This window comes from Leopardus geoffroyi, chromosome X (genome assembly GCF_018350155.1).
Source record: "Leopardus geoffroyi isolate Oge1 chromosome X, O.geoffroyi_Oge1_pat1.0, whole genome shotgun sequence".
Classification (NCBI taxonomy): domain Eukaryota; kingdom Metazoa; phylum Chordata; class Mammalia; order Carnivora; family Felidae; genus Leopardus; species Leopardus geoffroyi.
In genome coordinates, this window is record NC_059343.1 from 14,657,895 (window position 1) to 14,679,933 (window position 22,039).

General features: G+C 38.3%; 1 protein-coding gene across 9 annotated transcripts in view; it reads right to left on the minus strand.

Annotated features, from left to right (window-relative positions):
* Window positions 1–3,070: 3,070 nt before the first annotated feature.
* Window positions 3,071–22,039, minus strand: part of SCML2 (Scm polycomb group protein like 2) — a 102,266-nt gene continuing 83,297 nt past the window's right edge. For 4 of the 9 annotated variants that reach the window (XM_045471114.1, XM_045471110.1, XM_045471111.1 and 1 more), the window contains 7 exons: window positions 20,007–20,127; window positions 17,386–17,589; window positions 16,473–16,655; window positions 10,556–10,669; window positions 9,447–9,698; window positions 5,902–6,053; window positions 3,071–4,821 (listed from right to left, as the gene is read on the minus strand). In XM_045471114.1, the coding sequence (XP_045327070.1) occupies window positions 4,693–4,821; window positions 5,902–6,053; window positions 9,447–9,698; window positions 10,556–10,669; window positions 16,473–16,655; window positions 17,386–17,589; window positions 20,007–20,127 (1,155 nt within the window). In that variant the 3' untranslated portion in view covers window positions 3,071–4,692. The remainder of the gene's footprint in view (window positions 4,822–5,901; window positions 6,054–9,446; window positions 9,699–10,555; window positions 10,670–16,472; window positions 16,656–17,385; window positions 17,590–20,006; window positions 20,128–22,039) is intronic. The other 5 variants (XM_045471112.1, XM_045471118.1, XM_045471116.1 and 2 more) reach the window with 5 other exon arrangements.

A 22,039-nucleotide genomic window follows, 5' to 3' on the forward strand; every position in this document is an offset into this window, starting at 1 on the left:
TTTGCATTAACCTTTTAAAACTACCTGTTCAGCTTTTGAGAGTTAACGTTTTATGTCTTTTCAAAAAATTGTTAAAGTTTATTTATTTTTGAGAGAGAGACACAGTGTGAGTGGGGGAGGGGCAGAGAAAGAGGGAGACCCAGAATCTGAAACAGGCTCCAGGCTCTGAGCTGTCAGCACAGAGCCCGACGGGGGGCTCGAACTCACGCGCTGTGAGATCATGACCTGAGCCAAAGTCAGACGCTTAACCGACCGAGCCACCCAGGCGCCCCGACATTTTATGTCTTAACCCACCCATTTTTTCCACATCCTAACATCGATGAGATTGCCTGCATATATGATCATGGTGTGCAATTCCATAGGCCACGTTCTTCTCTCCTATTTGGTCCATAAGACAGTGGCGCATCTTGAGACCACAGGAGTCCTAGGTCTGATGAAAGGTACTCGCTTATTTAAACTAGAGAACAGAAAGGGCCTCCCCGTGGAACTTCTACTCTTCCCTTCCAACAGTGGGTAGCTTCTATAGGGAGGGAGGTAGACTGAGAGGGGACACACGACGTTCTCAGTCTGCAGAATGGAAGTGGTTTAATACAGAACCAGAAGCTTCTATAGCTGCTGGGAGGCAGGGGGCCAAGATGAGGGAGGCAGTTTCTAGAGATGGGGGAGCACAGGGGTTGCAGGGAAGCCTGCTCAGTGGTTTCGGCCTCCTGCACGATGAAGTGGGTAAATGTCAGGACGACATCCAGAGGCCACTGGTCAAATGCACGTCTGCCTGCTGCTGACGCCAAAGGCTGTCCCAGGCAGCCACCACAGAAAAACTGCTTCTCCATCCCTTCTTCCTCCCCACTCGTGGGAGAATCTAAGCCCCCTACTGGAAAAGGGGCCTGGGAAATGCCACTTCCGGGCTGCACAGGGGAGAACTTAGGAAGGTGGGTGGGGGGGCGCCTGAGGGCTCGGTCGGTTAAGCATCCGACTCCGGCTCGGGTCATGATCTCGCGGTCCGTGAGTTCGAGCCCCGCGTCGGGCTCTGTGCCGACAGCTCAGAGCCTGGAGCCTGTTTCAGATTCTGTGTGTCCCCCCTCTCTCTGCCCCTCCCCTGCACATGCTCTGTCTCTCTCTGTGTCAAAAATAAATACTTAAAAAATTTTTTTTAATCTTAAAAAATATAAATAAAAAAATAATGAAAGGAACATGTAATACATTCGTCCTCCTCCCAATGGATTGGCTTCTGTGCCTCGCGGAGTATGTATACCCCACCCGACGTCAATGCACTTGAACGGCGAGGGCCAGCCAAAGGCAGGTGCAACAGTGACGCCAATGGCAGAGGGGGGCTTCCTGAGGCCATAGGCTGCCCTGCCCGTCCCCTTGCCCCTGAGGGATTATTTCCCCAAACGAAGGAGCTTGATTCAGTGCTTTGGTTCTTCAGCTGAAGAGCAGGACACAGAATTACTGGAGTATTAGGACGCTTATCACTCGTGGTCGCTCGGAACCGGCTCAAGTGCTGTATCACACGCATCCTGAGGCTCTCATTTCCATGAACGCTCGGTCACCTCGATTATGTTCTAGGCAGCTTGAGGGGAGGAGGCAGGTCGCTTGGTCCTCAAGCCTGGCCCCTTGGGCTGCTAGCGCCGCCAAAGCCAGAGAAGATAGTCCCGTCTCTCCAGGTGCCTCTAGTATAGCAAGGACAGCGGGCGAGCTCGATCCGAGCGCATGCTCCAAGTGCATGCTCACTGTGGAGAGTTGCTTTCCAGGTTCAACTTCAACAACCTTCAGGACAAAAGAGGAGACATGTCGGGAGGTCAAGGGAGGAACACCGTCTGCCGCGCATTCTGAACGTGAGCCCTGGGCGGCATGTCCTCCCTACCCTGGAGCCCTCCCTCCCTCCCTCCCTGGGTCCACCTCAGAGGACTTCTAAATAGAAGCCAGTCCCAGCACCTCACTGTGCGAACAGCCCCAGAATTTCACACCTATTTCAGTTACTCGGCCGACTGGGAATACAATCCCGGACGTAGCTTGAAAACGCGGTATCTTGCCTCCCGACTACATCGTGCCTAGCTAGTTATAATGTTGAGTTCCCAATCTCTAACATTACAGAAGGGCATGGCTTTTTCATGCCTACAGAGGGGGCCTGGGTTTAAGGGTGGCAAGTCCTCCTCTGGAACGCACATCTTAAGACGTTGCAACGATTAGCAATCGTGCAAAGACGAAAGCAAATGCTCCACGGGCCCAGAGGGCCGCCGAGCTCAGCTTGCGGAATTTGCCGGAAGGATGCGCCGAGAGGCAAAACCGGGGGAAAGATCGGTTTTGAAAGCCCCGACGCTTCACAAGAGCCTCACGTGGCGTGATATTCTCTGGACTAAGAGGTTACAAAGCACACAGTGTAGAACGAGAGGTTCTCAGCGAAGGGGTACCCCCGCCCCCCCCCTCCCGTTCCAGGCACTCGCGCCTCAGCCCCAGAGCCTCCGCGAGGGAGGGCCCCGTCGTCCCCAATGAACTACAAGACCCGCTGTTGCAGCGGTAGGAGCTTCTGGGTTCAAAGGCATGGAGCAATAAATAGCTCCTGGTGCAGGGGAGGGGGACAAGGGGTCAGACGCCGAAGGCGACTCAAGCCCAGGCCCCAGCCTCTCAGGCTTGGCCACCCCTAAGCTGGGAGAACTGGACGCACAAAGGCAGAACGGCTTCGGGCTCCCGGTGGCACAGGAGCAGCCAGAATTGCCAGCCAGACGTGGGAACTCAGGGCAGACGAGATGCGCGGGGGCACTGGCATTTTCTGGCACGCTCGTTCCCATCATCAATACCACGGCGAGCAACAGGTTTTGAGGACAGATGAGTGAAGCTCCCCGAGGTCACGTCGCATTGCTCCCCCCGGGGTCCGGTTTAAGGCCCTACGAGAGATCAGGCCCCCTGCGAGGGATCCGCTTAAATGTAGAACGAGGGCAAGTGTTAAAACTCAAGTATTTGGACACAGAAACCCACGAACTTACTAGAGTGCCTCTTCATCAACTCTAATAAGTGCGTGCATTAATGTCACGCGGTGAAAGCGAATAAACTCAAGTCTGAGGCTCTGACATTAATTATTGTGTTTTTTAAACTTTATTAAATTTTTAAATTTGAAAACTGTAAAACATAGTATTCATACAAACACACCTGAGGACTGTTCAACCGGGCACCGGCATCTTCACACAAACAATTTGAAGAAAAAGCAGGTTTAAATTAGAATTCTGTCTTATAACACAAAAGGAATAACATAGATAAAATCACCCTTTAAATAGTTGCATTCTTATATAAAGTACATTTGGTTTTCTGAGAAAGAAAATGTACATTCATGCCCCTGGTGTATATTTTATTGGCATTTACAACAAATGGCTAAGACTTTTAGCACAGATTCTCATAGCTTATAAACATTACACCAAAGTTGTACAAAGTAATTACAATAAACATATAGCACCATTTCCCCTTTAAAGTTCTAACTTTAAAAATAAAGCCCAAAATGAGAAGTCAGAATCAAATATCTTCCAAAATGTAGCAGAATAAATGGCTCAGAGCTAAGCAAATTCACTAGAAACATTGCATAGGACAGAGAACTTCCCTGTGTGAAAACCAACCTACGGATTGTTTCTTATCCCCTGAAGACAAAGCTGAGAGGTAATAGTGATAGCAAATGATGCACATATTTTTTATAGAATAAAAACCTCTAACTATATAAATAGTTCACCATCACCTCTGTGGCAGTACAAAGTGCCATATTAAATTCAAAAAGAAGAGATTTACTTGTTCGTATACCTACAGGTATAGAATAATATATAAATATGGTATAGTATCCATATGAGGAATAAACACAGACAATAAAATATATATCTTATAAAAATTTGGGCACAGATGTCTTCATATAGAGATGTGAGGAATGAATGCCCAGTTAAATGTCTACGCTTAGCGAAAATATGTAACATTTTAAAATAATGGGTATATTATTGAAAAAAAATTAACCTGACTCCATCCAAACCACCCTTGTAGTATAATATCTCCTGCATAAAACAACCATTCTATGTATCCTATAATTGTTCAAAATTTATCAAAAACTGATTAAGAACACTTTATGAAAGCTTATAAGGTTGCTTTTTTTCTTTAAATATGAACAAATACAACATACAGAGAAATAATAACAAAAGGAAAATAATTTATATGGCTTTCCCTTTCTGGAAACTGGCAGAACACAAACAAAATGGCAGTAACAGACATAAAATATTGGGAGAAAGATAATGTCTGCAGTTGCATCTTTAAATTCTCTTCCAAGGAAAACTTCTCATGGATTTTATGAGAGAACTTGTCAGTCCCTGATACTTTCCCCTTTGGGATTCAGCTGTTTTGGTTCTATATATAAACATTAACTGAAATCAAAGGTGTTTCTCTGTTTCCAGCATGAAATAAATTTGTAAACTGTGCAATAAAATGAATTTTCAACTGTAAAATAAGAAAAAGACATAAAGAACTCCCAATTTGAATATACTACTACTAACGTTAAACAGTTTTTAAAGTAGAGTGAACTATAACGTTGTTTTGCGATTCCGGATATACATACTTTTAGAGGAACTGTCTACCAAACAAAAGCTGCTAGGAGAATAAAAACATTTTTAAATTAAAAGTTATGAGGACAACTGAGAATTGTGTCCAATCTCAACATACAATTTTGTTTTAGTTGTATTTTCCTTCTTTAAGTTTTTCAATGTAGTAACACAACTTTAATGCCGGGCCCAGCTTCAGCCCCATGTACTTCATCATCACCTCACTCTTGAGGAGTAGCAGAGCCTTCCCATCAATTTCCTATAGAGAAAGGAAACTACGATTAATGATGCATTCCTACCTTGTCAAGTTATTTCTATATAAGAACATGTAAAATAGAGGGCAGTTGTACATTCTCGATATATATTCTCTGAATATTATTTCCTGAGAACTATTAAAAATATAATTTCTACAGCAAGACATCATTTGACAATTTTTAAGTTTACTTCAAATTTTAAGAGAAAGGAAATTTAATCCAGTATCTTTCAAAAATGGCCTAAGCATCAAGCTGTCTGATTTTAAGTACTGTGTGTTGAATACAATACTACCTACCTATGACAAAGAGTAGAAAACTATGAATTGTAGAAACAAATTTCAGACGGTCATTAACTTTCTTAAAAAGGCTGGGAATATGAGTATGTCAGCATCAATGCAAACTATAAATGTGCTATATACACAGTGTTGTCTTTATGTTGAAAGCGAATTAGTTAGATGTCTGAAGCTAATTAAATGCTAAAACTACTGATTTTCTTAGAATACTGAAAAGGACGTAAGATATTTGGTCACTGATTTCTCAGAAAAGACTATAAACATTACTTAATAGACACAAGGCATCCTCCTAAAATTTCTTTATTTCCTTAGTTAACCAGTTTATGTCACAGAAGCATATTATTTGGGATTAACGAGCTCCTATTTAAAATAAAACTGCATTTAATCTTACAGTTGCTGGACTCATTGGGCATCATTAACAAGGAAGATACCCTGTCACAGCTTGTGGTTACCCCCTCCTACTCACGGTCCTGGGGCAAAGCAGGGAGGAGAGGGGAGGAGGATCCTTGTGGGAGAAGACATCTGAGAGTGGCCATGTTGAATCATCTTCTCTGGAGAACTTGAAGACTTGTAGTACTTTAGGTACTCGAGTACCCGTTTAAAGCACAGATCCAGCCTCTACCTTTTAAGAAGCTAACTTTGGGCCAAGTAAGCTTTCTCACATATGGAAAAAAATCAGTTGATAGGGTTCCCCCACCATCCACACTAATCAGCATCCATCCAACTGAAGGGCCTGCACAGAGGTCATTGAAAGGCATTACGGCAGGAAAACCGGATCAAAAGATACATTACATGTTGCCTGAAGAGGTCGGCGAGGGGGCCTGATATTTGAGGATCTTTATGTTTCATAAACTGTATCACTTCATCCACAGACCAGGTTGAAGGGTCCTTAGAGAAGCCTTGTTTCAGGACACTGGGATCAGGTACAGCTATATAACTTGGAGCTTCAATGGGGGGGAAAAAAGACAAATCATACTTGACCTGATCATTATCCTGAAAGAAGAGATGTTAGGTAGGGAGAGATGGTCTCTCATTCCTGGAACCTTCTAGTAAGCACCCCAGCAAGGACCCGGGACTCTAAGTGTAGAATCCAGCGCAAGTCTAGCTAGAGGTGACCTGAGGATGGCTACCCAAGAGTACCCCATCTGACCTCCCCCAAAAACAAAAGCAGCTTCAGAATTTACCCTAAAGTTTCAAAAATCATAAAACAGACTGAGCAATCTGAGGCCTTGTTGGCCACAGGCAAAGACAGCAAAAGATCTGTTGCTTGGGTTAAATTAGGTTAATCTAAGTTAACCTATTACTCTCTTTAAGTATTTCGATGAATTTCTCTCAATCTCCCTCCTCTTAGTATGTCTAGACTAGGTTTCTCTTACCAGCTAAATACAATGGCAAGTCTCCAGATTTGGTTTTCTAATTGCTTACATTTATTCACTTTAATCAATGAATTTCAATAACCCCATTATCTTTGAGAACCAAATTAGTTTTTACTGAATCTCTCCCATGTATTCAATATGGACATTTTTAGCATCACTTTGCTTTTTAAATTCCTGTCTCTTATGGCTTAAATGCTTCTCTGAATTTTGAAGAAAGGAGGATTATTTTCTGCTTGGCTAGGTCAGAAGTAACTTTAACATTATATTGAATACCTCTCTCAAGTTTAATTGCATAGTAATAGATATTCTGGTTGAATGTTTCAGGTCAAAAAAAAGAAATAATCGAGACAGAGAATAAATTAAGCATTCATACTTCAAAAAGTTTTAGGTGTGCTGTTCACCAAGTTGTGCTATAATTTCTTTGTGTCCAGACAAGTATTCATTTACTCAACCAGAGTGGCTTGACTCTCTAAAGTTTAATGTGTGACAGAAGAGAGTTTTGTAATTTGCTAGGAAGATCTGTTTCTTTAAACAAGGACCGTCAACACAGATTTGGTTTTTTTTTTGTTGTTTTTGGTATGAATTAACCAAAGATATACTTTTTCTCTCCTATCTGGGCTCCAGCCATTTTAGGGGCATTTTGATATTTACCCAGGTAAAGGGCAAAGAAAAACAGAAGATAAAAGAACTCACAATGGTAAGTTTTTTTTTATGTGTAGCTCAAAAGTATATTTGTTTTCTCTTTCACTATTGCAACTTCAATGTGAAACAACAACTCTTTACTAAAATACATCCTCCCTTCCACTTGTCAGAGGTAAAATTGTTGGTCATATCTACCAAGAAATGCCGCTGGGCTGTGTCAACCCAAATGAAAATGACGACGGTGTATAGACCATGCCATGCCTAAGGCATTTTAACAATTTAGACAGAAAAGTCTTCTCCTTTAGCTCAAGAAAGACTCAATTTGAGATTAAGAAGTTACTGGCAAAGCTAATCAATACCTCTAAATTAACTTTTTTGTGGGATTTCTGGTTTACGTCATCAGAATCTGGTATAGTTAGGTCTCAAATAACATGTAACTAGTTTCAAAGATTACAACAGAAAACCTATAGGCAAAGATATAATTTATGGTATAAAGCTATAATTTTATGTTAAAACAACTGTAAGATCATCTATTTTTAATCCATTATGGAAAAATAATTTAAGTGGGCCTGCATCTTCAAAACAATCATAATTGCAAACATTAGTGTTATTCTCAATAATTACATGAAATAAACTATGTGAAAAATAAAGTTCAGTCATGCTTTTTTTCATGAATGGCTTTGTCTTACATACACTAAATGTTTCTGAAACAAATAAAATGAAAGTGATTTGATTTTATCCACAACAATGTTACTGGATTTCTTTCCTAAAATAAAAATAAACAATTTATTTCATTCAAATAATGGGGCAGGGCAGAGGGCTGTGAAAGCATCACCGGCAACCGGGGGGGACTCAGCCTTAAGTAACAGTTCCAAAACCTTAAAGAAAGTAATAGTAATGACATGTCTAGACACTTTTCAAGTGAAATGCTTACCTATTCTCTGGAGATGGAAGCGGCCCAGAAGTTAAGTGTACGGCCTGGGGCCAGAGCGCCTGGATTCAAGGACTGACCCAGCCACTTTCTAGCTGGGGACCTTAGACAAGTGACTTCTCAGATTTCTCACAGAAAAATGTTTACAGGCACATACATCTCAAGGAATTATTGTAAAGATGTACTGTATAAGGCTATGTAAAATATTATGCACCTGGCACATGGCAGACAGTGATGAAGATGATGCTGATTTCTATTATGAATAATAGAAAATTACTAGTAAGTAATGTTATTACTATTAGTCTTTTCACTCCTGGAAAGACCAGAAACTAGTCTTCTCCAGCCCAAATACAGGTTACTTTGGTATGCTTAGGCATACATTTGAAAGTGAGATATTCAGCATCGGAGGTAACCTTTTATAGCCTTTTACTGAGGCGGCCCGTCTTCAAAAGCTCGTGTTTTGTGAAAATACCTAAAATTCCAGCTATGTTATCCCTTTATTGAATAAACATCTATTGTCAGACTCCTTGCAAACGCCACTCTGAAAGCAGAGGCGATCTACATGGGGTGGGAGATGGAAGGGGACGACATGAAATATGTCATAGCATGTATGCAGTGCAGTTGCCCGTAGATAATATCCATGATAAAAAGCAACTGAGTCAGAAAGTTCCTACTGCCTTCACTGCTCACCTTACCTAGATGCCTACCAGGGCAAAAAGGATAGAACACTTATTCTCACCCTTAACCCACCTCACCCCACCTCTACCCCTACCCCCACCCTCTTAGTGCTTAAAATGGTAAAGGGCAGCTATCTTTGCACATGGAAAACTATGCTGGCTCTTTCCAAATGGCAAGATGCTGCTGCCGTGTTTACACATATTAAATACTCCTGGTGGGTCTGAGGGAGTAACCGAGGGTGTGGAGAATGGGAGAAATGGCTGCAACAGAATACCAGAACCCAGATCTGGGAGTCACACACAGGCTAGGGCCAGGAAAGGTCTCTTCTGACAAGGAAGAGAGTACATCAAAAAGGAGAGGGAGTACATCGTTCCAAGCCTCGGTGTCACAGGAGGTTTGTTTGTGAGTCCAGACAGTAGCCAATGAAATGATAAATTACAAGGGAGCCATTAATAAGAACCATGAATTAAGAAGTCTCTATGAGAGACATGGTTGGTGATCCAGATCCCCAAAGACAGTTCTATGCTGCCATGAGGATCAGAGCCATCTGTACTGGCCTGATCCTGACAGTGACATAAATAGGGAGGACTCAAACTCCTCAATTTTGGCACTTTCTCCAATGTCATACACTCTCAGGGGATATTTTTGGGCATGGAAAACTTGAGGAGTAAAGGAACACACTGGTTGAGAATCACTGTTTTTAAATATACCTTCACTTTTCTTCTGCGTTTGGAATTTAACTTCATGTTGACTGCTCTTGGTAGATTTAGTTCCCACCAGTGCTGAACTTGAGGGGCCTGGCACACTTGGAGAAAAATCCCTGGAGACTGCAGTATAAGCGCTAACAGGATTTCTGCTGTCAGGAGTTACAGAACTTGCTGGACTTAGTGGTGGGCTTTTGGAATCTTCAGGAAGCTTCTCCTCCTTGGGCATGCCATTTCCTTCAGAAGACAATGATTCTTCTAAAAGAAAAAAAGACAAAGGCAATTATCTTCAGTAGACTTACAGCTTAAATACTTTCAAAGGTCAAAAGATCTTGTCATCTTCAACAGGCCACTTAAGCCATGCTATACTGAACCACAAACCTCTAAACACAAAGTACATGGCCATCCCCTTCTTGGCATTCTCAGTAATGGACACCATCTTAAAATCCAAATTGATTCCACGACATCACCTGTTTCTCATGGCAATTGTCCCTTGCCAGTCTTGCCACCAAGGCTGTCAACACCTCACTAAAGCATTCATTTTTAAGAATGCAGTTCTCCACAACTATTTGTTATAATATGACCACACAGTTGGCTTCTAACATTTGCTTACTACTTGGGCACTTAAAACTTTCACTGGAGGGCACCTGGGTGGCTCCATTAAGCATCCGACTCCTGATTTCAGCTCAGGTCATGATCTCACGGTTCGAGAGTTTGAGCCCCACATCAGGTTCTGCGCTGACAGCATGAAGCCTGCTTGGAATTCTCTCTCCCTGCCCCTCCCTGGCTCACACCTACTGTCTCTCAAAAATAAAAAAAATTAATATTAAAAAGCAAATTTCACTGGAGAAAGGTACTAGGTTTTTCTAATCTTCTTTTATGAGCTTTCAGCAACAAAGCTGAATGCAAAATGTTACTATAATTTTTTTTTTTATCTAAGGAGAAACAACAACCGTGTGCTTCTGAAGGGAATGAAACACTCCACAAAGCTGCCAAAGCAGTAGCCTGATTGCTAAACTGATTTGAGCAAATATATACCCCCACCCAAGAGCATACAGTAAGTGGTAGTAGAGTGACTTTTCTTCCCACTCCTGGGATGTATAAATACTATTTACCTGTAGAAGCATGCACCTTTGTTTTGGGGAACTTAGGTGACACAGGAACAACATAAGGTAAAGGTTCCTGAGAAGGCCGTTTGGGGCTTTTCTTTTCTGTTATGTCTTCTTTTACTGTTTTTAAAAAAAAGGTGTCTGTTATAACTAATTAACATTCCTCAAGCATTGTCAGATCATCAGCATATAACACTTTTGTTTCCAAATCATCTGCCTACTATAACTTCATCAATAATTTATCAATTACTTGATTGTTTATGAATAATGTGTGTTCATTTCATCCTGTTATATATTTCATTGACATCATATTCAAGAGCTAAAAGCATTATGTCTAGGCATCATTTATTCTAAGGTCATCACATCTCTCTAAATACCTCAGGAAGCAGTAAGAAAATCAATTATACTGTGTCAAAAGGCCTGGGAAAATTATTCTCATCAACAAGAAAAGTTAAGAATTCAGAAAAGGAGAAGACAGGGTACAACAGACATCCCATTTTACATGCAACAATCGTGGCCTAGAGCTACCCTTACTATATACTCTACAGATTATTAAGCCAAATGCATTTCTACCTAAAGGACTACTCTTTAAGGCATGATCCTGAAAGTAATGACATATCAAATTATCAATTACACTCTAAAAATCGATCAATATCTTGATTTAACCCTCAACTAAAAGGAAAAATTAAGTATAATAGAAATCTAAAAAGTCTGATAGTAGAACTTGAGTGAGAAGAAATATTACAATAAGAAAGTACCAAAGTCAAACTTTATCTGGTTCAAGAGGGCTGGGGGCCAGGGCATGCTTCTTAAGATCACCTGATAAGCAACCTTTAGCCACCTGGTTACTGACTGATTACTGAAGAGTCTAAGAGAGCTCTTACCACTTGATTTTATTTTTAATCATGAACTACAAAATTACACAAAACATATTTCAGTGAATGACGAATATTTCTACAAATACGACATTTAAATTCTTATGAAGAATTTAATTGACTCTCTTTTGACTCTTTTCATATCCATTATTAAATGGACACAGAAAAGTCAAATACTAACATTTAGTTTTTTATAGATGTTTGTTTACCTCAGATTCTTACCAAGATCAGAAAAACTTTACTCATCTTTTACTTGTAATATTCTAATGCTTTATGAAAAATTTATGAAGTTGTTATATGGATTACTATCTGAGGCTGATAAAATATAAAAATGAGTCTTAATTTCTGCTTCTGGATATCGTAGAAATAACCTCAGGCATGAAATTGTTCCTGCAGAGATAACCAGAAAAAAGCAGGTAATTCACGAAGTAATTTAAAAGGCATCATCTTGGGGCACCTGGGTGGCGCAGTCGGTTAAGCGTCCGACTTCAGCCAGGTCACGATCTCGCGGTCCGTGAGTTCGAGCCCCGCGTCAGGCTCTGGGCTGATGGCTCAGAGCCTGGAGCCTGTTTCCGATTCTGTGTCTCCCTCTCTCTCTGCCCCTCCCCCGTTCATACTCTGTCTCTCTCTATCCCCCCCAAAAAATAAATAAATAAACGTTGAAAAAAAAAAAAAAAAGGCATCATCTCGAGGCACTTCCAGGATGACTGATTAAGGATCTCCAAAAATCCACTTCTTCATAAAAATAATGAAGACATTGGCAAAATTACCTTTTCCAAAAACTCTGGACATTAAGTAAAAGCTTACAACAATCGTAAAAGCATCTGTTCAAGAAAAAAAATGGCTAAATGTCAGAACAGTAAATTCTGTGCCATTTTAGCTCCCCTAACATCATCCCCTTCACTCAGTTTTGCAGCAGCTTTGTAAACCAACAGGTTCACAACTACCGGAGCTATGAAAACCAGCAGCCTAGTAGTCACTGGAGGCAGCACAATGGGTTTGGAGCTCCCACAAGGCCCTATCCCCAGAGAACTGTCACTATTTGACCAATCTTGAAGCTCAATGAAAAGCTCTGATCTCAGGGCTTGTTTTATTTGACCTAAATCAGAGCCTACTCTGTGTGAACAGCCCTATCTCCAAGACATCGCTCAAAAAAACAAAACAAAACAAAGCACCCCAAAGTAGCAATTATTTAACAATGCAGCTGCCCGAGCCAGCATTACCAGCTGGGGCTCACAAGAAGTTGACCAAAAAGCTTAAAAAACCAAACCAAACCAAACCAAACCAAACCAAACAAAAAACACTGGAGAATAAAATGTCCATTAGGAGACTTTGAAAAACATGGAGATATTCCTGGGAATCTAGAAGGCCATATGCATGTGCAAGGCTGTATCCATGTCCAGGAAAGACCTAAGAAGGTCTTAATCTTTCATTTCTTGCTAACCTTGAGGCTCTGCACAAAGCAGACTTATAAACTGCTTCCTGGAATGTTCAAGGTAAATTCTAGCACATACACAGAACTACGTGGCAAAGGACGGGGAAAAGACCAGTTGCAGGCATTTATGGAAATCCCTGTCCAATCATTTGCTGAAAACTAAGCTAAATGAGCAGACTTCAGTGACCACATATAACAAATGAGCGCAGGAAGTCATTAAGTTAGTCCAGGAAAGTCACTATACAAACAGCACCAGCAACAACAAACCCTAGGGAAGGGGAGAAAAGCTGATTTTCAGAGTTATTGCTTTACCCTATTTTTAAATGCCCAGTTTTCAACTAAAAAATTAGGAGACATGCAGAGAAACAGAAAAGTATGGCCCATACAAAGAGGGGAAAATATGTCAGTAGAAACTGTCTCTGAGGAAGCCCAGATACTGGACTTAGTAGACAAGGACTTTAAATCAGCGATTCTATTTATGTTCAAAGAACTAATAATAATAATAATAATAATAATAATAATAATAATAATATCTAAAGAACTAAAGGACAATATGAGAACAATATCTCACCAAATAGGGACAATCAATATAAAAATTACAAAAAAGAAGGATATTGAAATTTAGGACTTGAAAAGTAGTATAGATGAAATGAAAAATTCACTAGATGGGCTCAACAGCAGCTTTGAACTAACACAAGAAAGAACCAGCAGATTTAAAGAAATGTCAAATGAAATTATACAGTCTAAGGAACAGAAAGAAAAAAGAATGAGGAAAAATGAACAGACCCCAGAGACCTATGGGATACCATCAAGGACACTAAAACACACATAATGAGAGAGTTTCAGAAGGAGAGGTGACAGAAGAGGACAGAAAGAACATTTGAAAAAATAATGGCTGTTTCCCAAATTTGATGAAAAACATTGACCCGAATATCCAAAAACCTCAACAACCTCCAACCAGGAAAAATTCAAAGATATCCACACGTAAAAAAAACAGTCAAACTAATCAAAAGCAAAAAACAAAGAGAATCTTGAAATCAGCAAGAGAAAAGCAAGTCTTCATGTAAAAGAGATCCTTGATAAGATTAACAACTGCCTTTTCATCAGGAACTACAGAGGCTACCAGGAAGTGGGATGACATTCAAATTGACAAAAAGACAGTCAACTAAGAATTCGACATCCAGCAAAACTAACCTTTAAAAAATGAAGGAGAAATAAGAAATTCCTCACGTTTTTAAACAGCTCACAAGTGAGAAGATTCCTCACTTAAACAGCTTATGAAATGACATTCGACAGCAACTCAAATCCACATAAAAAAACAAAGAGTACCAGTAAATTTATTTGTGTTTGTAACTCTTTTCTTTTTCTTCTTCCTTTAAAAAAACAACTAGGGGCACCTGGCTAGCTCAGAAAGTAGAGCATGCAACTCTTGATCGCAGGGTCATGAGTTCAAGCCCCACATTGGGCAGAGAGCTTACTTTAAAAAATAAAAAACATGGTAATAAAAAAAATGAAAAAACAACAATTAAAAAATTGTATTTGGGGGCTTATAATGTATAAAATATAATTTGGCAATAAAAGAACAAAGAAGGGGGCAGGAAATAGAGCTGTAGTGGAGCAAAGTTTTTGCATAATATTAAAATTAAGTTGGTATTAATCCAAACTAGACTGTTTTAAATTAAGATGTTAATTGTGATCCCCAAGGCAACTACTAAGAAGATAACTCCTGGACAGAAAAGAAAAAAAAAAAAAAAAAAGAACTCAATAAATTTAGTAAAAGGAACAAGGGAATTAAGATGGTATACAAGAAACCATCTATTTCAAACAAACAATAAAAAGAAAGTAATGGAAGAAAAGACCAAAAGAAACCTAAGATATACAGAAAACAAGTAACAAAATCGTAGATGTAAATCCTACCTTATGAATGAATGAATAAAAAATAAATAAATCCTACCTTACTAGTAATTATATTAACTGTGCATAAGAAAATACTCCAGTAAAAAAAAAATCAGATTAGCAGAATGGATTAAAAGAAATGTTCCAATTACATACTTAAATACAAAAGACAGACTTTAAATTCAAATACACAAATAAGTTCATAGAAAAAGACTGAGAAAAAATATACCATACAAACAGTACTTAAAACTGGAGTGGCTATACTAATATCAGACAAAATACACTTTAAGAAAATCCTAAGAAATTCACACATACAAAAACTCCAATGAGAACAAATAAATTCAGCAAGACCACAGAATACAAGATTAATAATAAAAAAATCAATTGTATCTCTATACACTTGCAATGAACAATCCCAAAATTAAGGAAATAATTCCACTTACAATAATTTTAAGAAGAATAAAATGTTTCAGGATGAATTTATCAAAAGAAGTGCCAGATGTCCTTTCTGAAAACTACAAAATACTGTTGAAATAAATTAAGTGAGACCTAAATAAATAGACATCCCATGTTCATGAACTAGGAGACTCAGTATTATTACAGGGCAATAATCCCTAAAATGATCTACAGATTCAACATACTCTCTATTAAAATTCCAGCTGGCTTTTTTGCAGAAATTGACAAGCTGATCTTAAAATTCATAAGGAAACCCAGACTTGCCCAAACGATTTTGAAAAAGGAGAACAAAGTTGGAAAACTCATACTTCCCAATCTCAAAACTTACTACAAAAAGCTATGGTAACCAAGATAGTGTGGTACTGCCATGAGGATTGACATACAGATCAATAAAAGACAAAGTCCAGAAATAAATCCATACATTTTGACAAGGGTGCAAAGACAAGTCAATAGGGAAAGAGTAGTCTTTTAACAAATGGTGCTGGGACAACTAGATATCCAAATGTGAAAGCATGAAACTGGACCCCCTACCTCACTATATATAGAAAAATTAATTCAAAATAGATCAATAATCTAAATACACAGCTAAATCTATAAAATTCTTAGGAGAAAATACAGAGGTAAATCTTTGTGAACTTTTACTAAGGAGTATTTTCTTAGGTATGACACCAAAAGTACAAGAAATAAAAGAAAAAATAGATAAAATGGACTTCATTGAAATTACAAAGTTTTGTGCTTCAAAGGACACCATGAAGAAACTGAAAGGACAATCTACAGAATGGAAGAAAATATGTGCAAAGCGTATTTCTGATAGGAACTTATATCTAGAATATATAAAGACTCGTTATATATAACAACTACAATATGATATATACCAGGAACAAATATATTTTATTTCTGTGCAATAAAAAACCAAGGAACCCAATTAAAAATAGACAAAGGATTTAAACAGACATTTCTCCAAAGATCACAAATCACCAGTAAGCACATGAAAAGATGCAAACAACCTCAGCCATTAGGGAAACGCAAATCAAACCATGGGATACTTTTCAGGTTTTGATTCTCAAGTTCATTATCAATATAAGAATTTATTTTCTTGTTTCGAATGAACAAAAACAACTATATATTATATATGTCTAGTTCATTGTGGCTACTTTGAGGAGGACACAAGGAAAACCTGAATGATACAAGATTCTCAAGTTAATTATAAAATGTAATAGAAATACAGAAGCACAGTATAAAATTTTACATTTTCTCTCACCTGTTACACTTTTATCAAGCTCTGTAGGACTCTGAGTATTACCTCTGTAAGAGCTAAAGGGCTGGCTACTCAAAAGGTTATCACACTCCAGGCTGTGGCACAAGGTCTCAAGAAAGCGAAGGGCAAATGATGCACTATTCACTGGAGGGAGCTGGACAGAATGAGTCTCCCCATCAAAGGAGGCTATCGGGGGGAAAAGAGATGTCAGTTACATCATAGAAAGATGAAAACTACAACAACGAAAAAAAGCCGTCAATTTAGGGAATGTATTATAAATGTAATTTGTGGTTTTTGTAATTTACAAAAGAATAATCTTAAATTATAAAGTTCCTCTCATTAAAACATAAGAGCCTGTATTGGTAAAAGCATTCTCATTTAAAAATATTCATAAGGCAAACAACAACAGCAGCAGCAGCAGCAACCCAATGATGTATAATAACACTTCTGCTATTCCAAGCATTCTGTGGGTATAAATATAGTATCTGATCAGACAATCATGAAAGCCAGCTGTATCTTATCTCCTAAGCTTTCTTGAATCACATTTTCATTTAGAGCCTCTTATAGATCAGTCTGTTTTCTAAAAACATTAAAATATATTATCAACCAAGTTATTTTGTCTATAGTGAACTTAATATAGCATATAAAAAAAAACTTTTACCTCAATTTACAGTATGACTCTGACATTACTTGTCTATTTTGAACATAAAGTTAAACTTTTCAAACCAGAGTTAAAAGTTTATAGACATATAATTATATAAATATTCTATTATATCAATATAAGCATGCCAATATTATAAATAGCTCATAGACTATAAGTATTATACAATAATCTGTATATTATAAAATCTTTGCCTTCTCAAAACCTAAAATCAAATCTGGAAGAAAAGCTGAATAAAGGATTAGATGAGCATACCAGTTATCACTTCTCCTCCACGATTATCTGGCTTAAGAAATCCAAAAACAGTCTTGCTTTGAAAGGCACAATCCACACAGGCCTGCACAGTCCTCCGGAGCACCACATTCACTGGGCCTGGACCAAAGTGGTCAGGCAGTTGCTGGATTTTCTTCTGATCCAGGTGAGGACCAGAGTTTCCATGTTTGTTTACATAGACACAGACTTGAGGAAACAGGTGTATACAAAAATAACAAACAGACTGGTTAAAAGCAACATAAACACTACGTAATTACTATATCCCACTAACCACACTTCAAAGAGAACCCAAATATAGTTAGTATCAATGACCATTTCTGCTACCTAAAAATACATATGTAAACGTCTTTTCACATTTGTATAAAGATATTCAATCTAGAAAGAAATAATCCAAATGCTTATTCAATTTTCTAGAATTCTGCCTAAACTTATAATAAAAACTATCCAAGTTTAGTAGCATCATAAAACAATACTTTACACATTTCCACATCACATAAAATGGTATGAAGATAAATATTTTCACCTTTCAACTGTACACATAGTGTAAGAATTTTCTTTCAAAATTGGTCACAACTCCTTCTTAGACTGGTTATTTTAAATCACCAACACCGCACCTTCATTATATTTTCTAAAGTAACCCAAATAATTTAAGATACATGCCACACAGTAAGTTCTAATGACCTAGAGCAATTTTTTTCATTAACTTAAGGAAAATAAAAATGGTCTTTATATATATGTCAAGGTTCACTGAAGAAAATCCAAAATTAAATGCTTTCCTTAGTATAATAAAAGCTTATGATTTATATTTTTTAAATGTTTATTTATTTATTTTGAGAGAGAAACAGAGTACGAGTGGAGGTGGGGCAGAGGGGGAGAGACAGAATCCCAAGCAGACTCCGTTCTGTCTGCACAAAGCCCAACACAGGGCTTGATCTCACAGACTGTGAGATCATGACCTGAGCCAAAATCAAAAGTCGGAGGCTTAACCTACTGAGCCACCCAGGCGCTCCAAGCATATGAATGAGAAACAAATCATCTATAATCATGCAAATGTCACGTATCCCTAACAGTTCTTCCCTGGGAATCGATAAATCTAAATCAACATACAATGTAACAATATGAGGTTGTATTATTACCAAACACAAAATATACTGTCCCCCTAAATCAAGAAGCACATTATTTTCATTCATCATTTAATTTATACTGCCCAATTTTATATATAGTCTATATTCAGTACAATAAAAACCCATTAATCTCACTTTCACTATTTTGAAATATATGATAATTCAACTTTGTGGCAACAGCCAGAGGAAGGATGGACTCTTATCACAGAAATGAAACAGCTATTAAAAACTTAACCCATGGTGGGGCACCTCAGTGGCTCAGTTGGTTAAGCATCCTGACTTCAGCTCAGGTCATGATCTCATGGTTGGGGAGTTCGAGCCCCATGTCGGGCTCTCTGCTGTCACTCAGAGCCTGGAGCCTACTTCGGATTCTGTGTCTCCCTCCCTCCCTCTCTCTCTGCCCCTCCCCAACCCGTGAGCACACGTGCACTCTCTCTCTCTCAAAAATAAACATTAAAAAATCTTAAGCCATGGACAAAACCCTACTGAACACAAGTGAAGCTAAACAAAGATTTCAATGTTTTATCTCCTTTGCATTATACTCATTTAGTCTTTCCTGCTAATGGCCTAAAAATCGGAAATAATAAACTGAGTATGTTACAGTAATCTTTAGGTGATCTTTTCTACTTCAAAAAGTAATCTCTTTTTAGTGAGGAAAGTAAAATTGGGAGAAAAATCAACAGAACAGAAAAGTATAAGGGAGATAAAGATCTAGGAGAAAAAGCAATAGTACATGCTTTTAAAAAAAGGAAGGGAACAAGAAAATGTACAAGAGATGACAAATAAAAGGGGGATTGTTCAATCTAGGTCTGTGTCATTTCATACTCTTCACATAACAGAGAATAATTTAAAGTCATCATGCCCCTTGACAGGCAAGGATCTGTCAAGATTTTAAAAGGCATTTTATTTTTTTTAACGTTTATTTATTTTTGAGACAGAGAGAGGCAGAGCATGAACAGGGGAGGGTCAGAGAGAGGGAGACACAGAATCTGAAAGAGGCTCCAGGCTCTGAGCTGTCAGCACAGAGCCCGACGCGGGGCTCAAACTCAAGGACCGCGAGATCATGACCTGAGCCGAAGTCGGCCGCTTAACCGACTGAGCCACCCAGGCGCCCCTTAAAAGGCATTTTAAAAAGATTTGAGGTAGCTTTAAAATTACACACAAGACAAAAAGACATCGTGAAATAAGGGAAGACAAAAACAGATCTGACAACGATGTAAATTTTGTAAATCTTAGTAAGATGGATAAAATACTTTAAAAGTACTGAATTTTCAACTGGTTTGTGTATTTAAACAGTTTTTCCTTAACATCAAAATGAATAACCAGAATTTAAAAATACTTTAATATGAAAAATGCTTCAAAAATGTGATTATCAGCATCTTGTTCTCCTCTTATTTTAGTCCTCAGACTTCAAAGACACTAAAATAACACAGAGTAAAAGATTAGTAATTTTATAGTCTCTAAAAAATACTAATTTACCTGTAGACATCACTATTTTAGATGTTCCAGGAGTGGCATCCCTATTATAAGCACGACGATCTCTGATCAGGGAATTTATAGAAGCTGAAGATGTAGAACACAAAACAGGAAAAAATTTTTCCTGTAAAAAAAAAAAAAAGCACAAGTATACATTACACATTTTTAAAAATTCCTAAAGACAGAGGTCAAAAAATTATCAGCCTCACTGGTTCACAAATGATCAGCTGTCTGAAGTCCTTAGGGTTGGAAACCCCTGTGTGTGTCACAAGCTACAGTACTTTCCAAACTGTGCTCTCAGAAGGGCCCATGAGCTGGTCAGGTAGGAGAGGAAGAGACCAACAGGCTGGAATTCCCAGGGTTATCCCTCCTCCAACTGGTCACGCCTTAGCCAAAATAGTTCACTCTATAAAACTTGTTTTATTTTCTGAGGTTCCCTGTACAACAATTTTTTTCACACCACTAAAGAAAAGCCTGTAAATCTAATCCAGCAATACATCAAATGGGGTAGGGGACCTCAACAAAGCAGAGGACAGAGTTTGTCTTTACAAAGCAGTCACTTATCTGGTTTTTACTGTATCTAGCCTGCATTTCTCCATATTATATGTGATAATTTTTAAAAAATTATAAGTGGCTTGCTAAAGTCCATATAAAATTATGTCTATTATATTTGGTAAAAACCAAACGCCTTCTGGACATTGTTAAATATCACTCGCATTTTGTTTATTTTGTATCAACTCTTGGAGTTTTCTTGGAGCTACCTTCAAACATGGCTCTCCAATGTCAGAGAAGGAGCTCTTATACCTAGAAAAGGTAATAATAGAGGATATTTTTATTTTTTAATGTTTATTTTTGAGAGACAGAGAGAGACAGAGCACAGGTGGGGGAGGGGCAGAGAGAGAAGGAGACACAGAATCTGAAGCAGGCTCCAGGCTCCAAGCTGTCAGCACAGAGCCCAGCATGGGGCTCCGACTCAGGAACCAAGAGATCTGACCTGAGCTGAAGTCAGATACTTAACTAACTGAGCCACCCAGGTGCCTCTAATAGAGGATATTTTAAAAGCAGGGATAAAGGAGGATAAAATAGGATAACATTCAATATTGTTGGATTTTCCTTATTTGTTTAAATTAATGACTGTCATTGGGGTTCTCTGTATTCCAGTAAATCATATTATTTTTAAGTACTGAACTATAATTACTGTGTTGATATATTATTGTTCTTACAGTATTTTAAAAATCTGAAATCTGAATCCTATGTCTTAAGACATACCAAGATATAGTATGCTTGCATTAGCTATTTATATTGAATAAAGGTACATTTATTTGAAAAATGTGCTTCTATACCACTAGAATCCTTAAAGAGGGGGTATGTGTGGAGAGTGGACAAAGTAAAGAATAATTCATACTCTAGTTCAAAGGTTTCCTAAATAATTAAACTATGGCATGACAGTACTGAAACAGAGATATAGGTAACCACATGAGAATCTTCATCTTTTCATGATGAAATAATAAAGACAGTGAAGATAGTGAATTAAAATTCTTCCTCTGAGGGCCATCTGGGTGGCTCAATCAGTTAAGTGTGGACACTCTTGACTTCGGCTCAGGTAATGATCTCATGGTTCGTTAGATTAAGTCCTGTGTCAGGCTCTGTGCTGACAGTGCAGAGGCTGCTTGGGATTGTCTCTCCCCCTCTCCCCTGCCCAGGTGATAGCACTCCCTCCCTCTCTCTATCTCAAAATAAATAAATAAGCTTAAAAAAATTTTTTTAATAAAATTCTTCCTTTGAAACAAAAAATAGATTATCAAAAAAATTATAAAATCTATCAATCTATCCCTCACCCGACCCCACCATCTTATAAACAGTATTTTCAAAAACACCTTTTCAAAATTGTCAAATTAGAACTAAAATTATTTGAAAATAAAGGCATAAAGAGAAACTTCATGTAGTTTTATCTTCATCATTATACCAACTAATCACAAAGACTTTTTTCAACAGCTGGAAAATACACATTAAAAATATGCATCATGACACCCTTG